Source organism: Muntiacus reevesi, chromosome 1 (assembly GCF_963930625.1).
Source record: "Muntiacus reevesi chromosome 1, mMunRee1.1, whole genome shotgun sequence".
NCBI lineage: Eukaryota > Metazoa > Chordata > Mammalia > Artiodactyla > Cervidae > Muntiacus > Muntiacus reevesi.
Genome location: NC_089249.1, coordinates 92527260 through 92534331, shown reverse-complemented (window position 1 = coordinate 92534331; position 7072 = coordinate 92527260). Strand labels below are relative to the sequence as shown.

At 39.4% G+C, this 7072-nt stretch overlaps 1 protein-coding gene across 2 annotated transcripts in view; it reads right to left on the bottom strand.

The window, feature by feature from the left end:
• Positions 1-910: 910 nt before the first annotated feature.
• LOC136147418 (monocarboxylate transporter 1) overlaps positions 911-7072 on the bottom strand; it is a 29615-nt gene continuing 23453 nt past the window's right edge. For both annotated transcript variants that reach the window (XM_065906816.1, XM_065906826.1), the window contains exons 4-5: positions 5859-6725; positions 911-2639 (exon numbers count right to left, since the gene is read on the bottom strand). In XM_065906816.1, the coding sequence (XP_065762888.1) occupies positions 2362-2639; positions 5859-6725 (1145 nt within the window). In that variant the 3' untranslated portion in view covers positions 911-2361. The remainder of the gene's footprint in view (positions 2640-5858; positions 6726-7072) is intronic.

Below are 7072 nucleotides of genomic sequence, written 5' to 3'. Positions count from 1 at the left end.
GTCAAAAAAAAAGAAGTCTAGTCAGTCCTCACATGGAGCAAGGGACGACAGACTGCCCAGTCAGAAAGCTCAGATGCATCCAGTGTTGAAAACAGCACTGCAACACGAGAGGATTAGCTGATTGTTAGCAAGGACTAGATGGCAGAGTAGGCCTATACTGGGCTTTAGTGTTGGCTCTGTTACCAAAACTGATCCTGAATAAATCCCTTAAGCCTGTGTCTTCAGTGGGAAAAAGTCAGAGTTGGATTGGGTGGTAAAAGGTTTTGTTTAGTCCAGCTTTGAGCCAGTTTTTAACCTTTTGCTTCCGAATACAGCAACTTCAGAGCCCTTCCTCCCAATAAATGATGATCATTCTGCACCAGAATTTCATCATTTCACTAACAAGTTTCAGTTAGTGGAAACAAACTAAGCAGGGCCCCATGTATGGATGTAGCTTAACACCTGGGATGGGGGAAAATAATCTTAGACTCCTGGTTTACTCCCCTGCCCCACATTTTTCACTTGTATTACTCTACTCAGGGTGATCCTCATTTTTATAGAAAGGGAAGGAGGCATACAGAGGTTTGGTCTGTGGAAAATGGCAGAGTCCAAACTGGAGCCAAGCCTGTCAACAATCACAGCAGGCTTTTCCCCTAAAATTTCTCCTCCATCTGCCATGATACCTGAGCACAGAAAGGGAGTTTTGTGTCCTTAAGATTAACTGCTCTGCTTTCAAAACGCTTTCAGAGAAGTAGTTTAATTTCTCTCCTGCTTGCCTGGAAGAAGAGGTTAAGGAGAAAAATCAAAATAAGCCATGTACACAAATTCCAATTCACATGTGCTGAATTATTTAACATTAGCAAGGGCCAGATTGAATGAAAATGAAGACACACAATATTTTTCTCAAGAAAATAAACATTTGGAAGAAACATTCCTTAAAAAAAAGAAAAGAGAAAGAAAATTTTTATTTTAAAAAGCCAGCCTGTTAAATAAGCTTTTATGTCTATACTTTCATACTGTCAACTGCAGTATTTTAAAATGCATTGAATATAATTCATTGAATGTCTAACATTATCTTCCTGCTGCAAAATACTAGGTTAAAAAAAAATTTACAGTTTTCATTCTGGCCTGTCCCCCTCCCTATCTGTATACTAAACCCATTTCTTTACATTTCAGATAAAGTGAAAAAGGGTTACAAAATCTTTAGGGTTGTGTGAAGAATAAGAATATGTCCAATAATTCTAAGCAAAACATAATTTCCTTTAAGGCTTTATCAGAAAAAGAAAGGGAGTTATTTATTGATAAGCAAAAATAGCAACTTCCCTCTCAATCTTACCCCTGCTGGTTTGTGTGGGCCAGATCTCTGTGGTTCTCTTTAATCAGCAAACACTACAGACTGCCCGTCTCACACTCGTGCTAAGTTGGATGTGGATATGAATGAAACCGCTAGGAAGCAAAGGGGTAAAACTCCAGGAAAACAGCAACATAAAAAAGATTCCAGGTCTCACAGTTTAACTGAAGCTTTGGAAAAATTTAAGCTGAATTCAGCTGCTGTATGAATGGATCTTTCTACATTTAATTTAGTGAGGGGGCACTAATACATAGTTGTGTATTTTAATACTAATTTTTACAGTGAAAAAAAAACAGTATGTAATCTCAAAAGGGGCAATTATGTATGACTATGCAAAATGTATCTTTGGAAAGGGGAACAAAAGTATTAATTTAATGAAATCAGCTCTCAAGTACTTGACTTCTAATAAGCAACCCAAGAAAAGATACTGGAGGGGTGATGATGAGTACAATGCATCTAGAAAAGTCAAGATGTTTTTAAAGTTTCATGCCTTAAATTTCCTAAATACATATCTAGCAGGCACATATGCCAAGCAACTATTGATGCTAGGAAAATATTTTAGTCAGGATTTTATAAAACCCCCAACTTTCAAATCTTCTAGTGACAATATGAAACAAAATTAATTTAAAATTTTAGATTTGCCTCAAAGCAGTTATTTTTATTTGTAACGGAACACTGAAAATGGATGAATTAAGCAGAATAGTTAATAGTTAAGGCTCCCTAAAGACTAAAACTTAATTAAGGCACGTATTATAATCTTCATGACACTGTTAAAAGCAAAGATTTAAACAAAGAAACAAACACACAAACTGACTTCCTTTTTTCATTCTTTTTCAACCACTCCCTTCCCAAGGCTAGGCATTTTTAATCCAGACTACTGGTAAGGAGTAAAACAAAAATTCCATCAATAAACCCCTGGTATGATTCCCACAGAAATGTCCAGTATTTGCATTGAGCACCACTGGTAGATCACAGGCCAATAGAATATTTTGGGTCATGAGCTGCACCATTTACCCTTCAGTCCCATAGGTTCAAACTGGACTCTCCGCCTCTTTGGGATCTCCTTCTGTGGCTTTATGCTCTGGAGATTCTGCTGCATCGGTGACTTCTTTTGGCTTCTCAGCAGCATCTACATTGGTCTCCTCCTCTTTACCTTCCTTTTTCTGCTGCTGCTCAGCTTTCTGTTCTTTTTCAAGAAGTCGGTAATTGATGCCCATGCCAATGAAAAGATAGATGCCTGCGACAATAAGGATTATGCCACATGCCCAGTATGTGTATTTGTAGTCTCCATATATGTCATTGAGACGACCTGAGAATGTAAAAAAAAACTTATCAGGATAAACAATTATACCCTTTCCCAAATAAAGTTTAATGATCCATTCAAAGAGCTCATAAATGACAAATTTATGACATAAATGTTTGACATAAATGCTAAAAATTATTTGATCTTTTGTTTATGTCATCACACTGATTTGGGGTGTCCCTGCACATTAGCAACTTGAAAATGATTAAATCGTGGTAATTTTGAATTGCAATGTCCTTGAGATCACCTGGGGCTCTCTAGTGGATCAGACAGTAAAGAATCTGCCTGCAATGCGGGAAACCTGTATTTGATCCCAGGGTCAAGAAGATCCCCTGGAGAAGGGAACAGCAACCCATTCCAGTATTCTTGCCTGGAGAATCCCATGGACAGAGAAGTCTGGCAGGCTACAGTTCAAAGAGTTGGATACAGCTGAGTGACTAACACTTGAGATCACTTAGAATCAGTTTTCTCAATATACAATGGAAAAATTTGCTCAAAAGAGGTTTAGGAATCTTGCCCAGGGCCACAGAGGTAATTCCAGTCTCCCAGGCCAATGCACTTTTTCAGACATCAGCATTTCCCAAAAAGCATTCCTGGGGACACTCATCCTCTGCTAAAACATTAACTAACAGCAATGCTTTCCACCATTCTAACCTCACAACAGGAAGATTCTATCATCATTACCATTGTATATAACATAAAAGCTGAAGTACAGAAACTTTCAGGAAGGTCACAAAGTTTTAAGTGAAACAGGTTGGCTTTAAACCCAGGGAGTCTGAATCTGAGGTGTGCACCTATAACTTCTGTGCTTCAGGCTACCTCCCTAATGTTTCCAGTCAAGTAAATTTGGAAATGACACACCATAGTCTTTTGAGGTCTGATATTAAAGAAACTTATTAGCAACTCATCAAACTAATATTAAGATACTTTGGAAAACTCTACACATATAAAGGATGTAATAACCAATTCAAATATGATTCAATATGGTTTTCCAATGCAGGGCATCACTCACTCATCAATACTTAGTTTCTATATGTCAATATAGCTCTGGGTCTGCTAAGCCCTGAGTTAAGAGTGAGCAAAGGAGATCACATCCATAGTTCAGCAGAGAAGAGAAATGTTAATCCAGTAACCACAGAGACTGTGACAAGTGCTACAAGAATGTTTGAAGGCAAAAAATAGGGGGGTTGGGCCAGTAAGAAAGGTCAGGAAGGCTTTTCTTTTCTTGGTAAATATTTATTAAATGGAAAAAAAAAATTAAAAAAAAAAAAAACAAACTGCTGGGGGTTGGTTAAAACTCTATTTAGGACAGGGCTTCCCTGGTGGCTTTCGCTGGTGAAGAATCTACCTTCCAATGCAGGAGACATGGGTTTGATTCCTGGATCAGGAACATCCCCTGGAGGAGAAAACAGCAACCCACCCCAGTATCCTTGCCTGGGAAATCCCATGGATAGAGGAGCCTCGAAGGGTACAGTTTTATAATAAGCAGGCATTAAAAATATTTTTTCTCTTTAAGGAAATTGATTGAAATGTATGTAATCAGTACAAAGAGGTTACAAAAGATCATTTATGGCACTGCACACATTTTCTTTGAAAGAATATGTGCTTTTATCTGTTCCCCCAAATAGCAAATTAGCTACCAGCAATGGTCTCTGTGTGGTGGGATAACAAGTTATTTTATTGCTTGCTGTTTTCTGTTAAAGCCTTAAAACATGCTAACAAAATAGTTTACCCCAGTGTGAAACTCAGTACCAGGAAGTTTTTATCTTGAAAAAAATTTATTTGACTGCACCAGGTCTTAGTTGTGGCACACAGGATCTTTAGTTATGGCATTCGAACTCTTAGTTGTAGCATGTGGGATCTAGCTCCCCAACCAGGGATTAAACCCAGGCCCCCTGCATTGGGAGCAAGGAGACTTAGTCACAGGACCACCAGGGAAGTCCCACCAGGGAAGTCCCAGGAAGGCTTTTCTTACAGTGTAAACTTAACCAAGACTTACAGGATAAGAGTTAATCTAGGAGAAAGGAGATGGGAAAAGGATCCAGGCAGAGAAGAGCCAGTGCTGAGGCAGGTGGTCGGAGGAAGTACCAAGTGAGAGGGGAAGCACAGAGGGCTAACGGAGTGGTAGGAAATGAGGCAGGCCGGGCCATGCAGGAACCAGCAGCCACAGTAGGGAATCTGATCCTCACCCTAAGAGCGCAGGAAGCAACTGGAGTGTTCTAAGAGACTGGAGAACAGCTAGAGCAAATATGGGTAAAGTGAGAAGGCTACTGATAGAAAATATGGATAAGAATAGTAGTTCTGATGGAGGAAAAATGGGCAGATTAGATAAGAGATTTAGGAAGCAAAAATGGAGAGGATTTAGTCTCCTTAGGTGGGCTTCCCTACTGGCTCAGATGGTAAAGCATCTGCCTACAATGTGGGAGACCTGGGTTCGATCCCTGGGTTGGGAAGATCCCCTGGAGAAAGAAATGGCAACCCACTCCAGTACTCTTGGCTGGAAAATCCCATGGACAGAGAAGCCTGGTAGACTACAGTCCATGGGATCGCCAAGAGTCAGACACAACTGAGCAACTTCACTTAGGTACAGGGAGAGAGAGGATAGAAAAATTTTGACGGGTCAGTTAATGGGTCTTCTGATATGTATCCTTCCTGACTTTATACTGTATAATCTGAAAAGCATGAGTCGCATCCAGAAGTCAAAATTACTGTTGTATTTTCTATTAATGATAATTTTTAAATGTAAACTGGTTAGCATTCTTCAGAGAATAATACATCAGGTTTTATAGTCATTTACGAGCTGTGTGATCCTGGGCAAGCAAGTAATTTCACTTTCAGAAGCCTCTATTTCTTGGTTTATAAAATGAGAACAGTAATAGTTCAACATTATAGACTTGTAATATATGACAGAATATAGAAAATGATTAGTAGGACAGTTCCTGGTATACTATGAGCCCTCACCTACTTACTGTACCTATGGTACCGACTGTTATTAAATTATTTTAATAAATACAAGTTTGTAGTTTTTATTCCTTCTTTCAATTTGATGATTCATCTTAATTCAAGTATTTGAGCAATTATATGATAAACACTATGTCGGCACTGAGGCCATAGAAATGAGAAGGACTATCGGGCAGCTCACTGACTTTTGTTTCTGTTACCTTCCTAATCTTCTCTGCCTGTTTTATGTTAATAAAACCATAGAAATATAGAGACATACTGTACCTAAAACTGGTGGCCCCAGGAGTACAGGACAGCACTCCACAATGGTCACCAATCCCACAGCACTGGAGAATCTCTGGGGTCCAACAAGGTCCATCAGTGTTTCAAACAATACTGAGCTGAGCCACCCAAAAGCAAATCCAAAGAATCCCGCGTAGATACAGAGCCCGACATAGGTGGAGGATAAAGGTGCTGCCAGATGACACATTCCATTTGCAATAATAGATGCAGCAAAAAAATACTGAACTCGAGGTCTTACCCACTTTGTGTTGGCTACAAGTCCCATAGAAGGTCTGGCTACCATGTCAACAAAAGCCAGAATGGAAAGAAGGAAGGCAGCCTTCTCACTAGAGTAGTGCTTACTCTTGCCGTAATTGCTAAGAAAGACCAATGGTGTAAATAGTCCAAAAAACATGAGCACATTTCCAGACAGGTAAAGCAAAAAGCCTCTGTGCTTGAACAGGCTTAAGTCCAGGAATGTATTAAGTGTTTGAAAGACTGATTTTTTCTCTTCTTTGGGGTTTCCTCCAATGAGATCTGTATTTGCATCACTTGCCCCCTTTTTTGTCTCATATTTTCCACCTTCCTGAAGGGATCCTTTAGACTTCTCTTTCTCTGTAGTGGTTGGCTTGGGCCCTATTGGTCTCATCAGAGCTCCAGCCACACAGCAGTTTAATAGTAAGCCCCCAAGAATTAGGAAGCTTCCTCTCCAGCCGTAGATCATGAAGAAAGCCTGGTTGAGGGGGGCCAGGGTAGAGAGGAACACAGGGCTGCCTGCCATGGCTAGTCCATTTGCCAGTGGTCGTCTCTTGTAGAAATACTTGCCAATCATGGTCAAAGCTGGATTTAAGTTGAAGGCAAGCCCAAGACCTGAAAAGAGAAAAAAGAATCAAATATTACAATAAATGTCAGAGACATATTTTGCATTACTTAACCAGACAAAGAAATTAAAATAAGAGGTATATAATTCAAAAAGATACAAATAAAATAGAAAGATATTCTGTGCTCATGGACTGGAAGAATCAACATTGTCAAAATCTCCTTATTACCTAAAGCAACCTACACGTTCAGTGCAATCCCTATCAAAATCCCAAGGACATTTTTCACAGAAATAGAACCAAAAAATTCTAAAATATATATGAAATATTAAGAAAACCCACTGTTCATCACAGCATTATTCTTCCTCTGGGGATCTTCCTCACCCAGGGATCAAACAC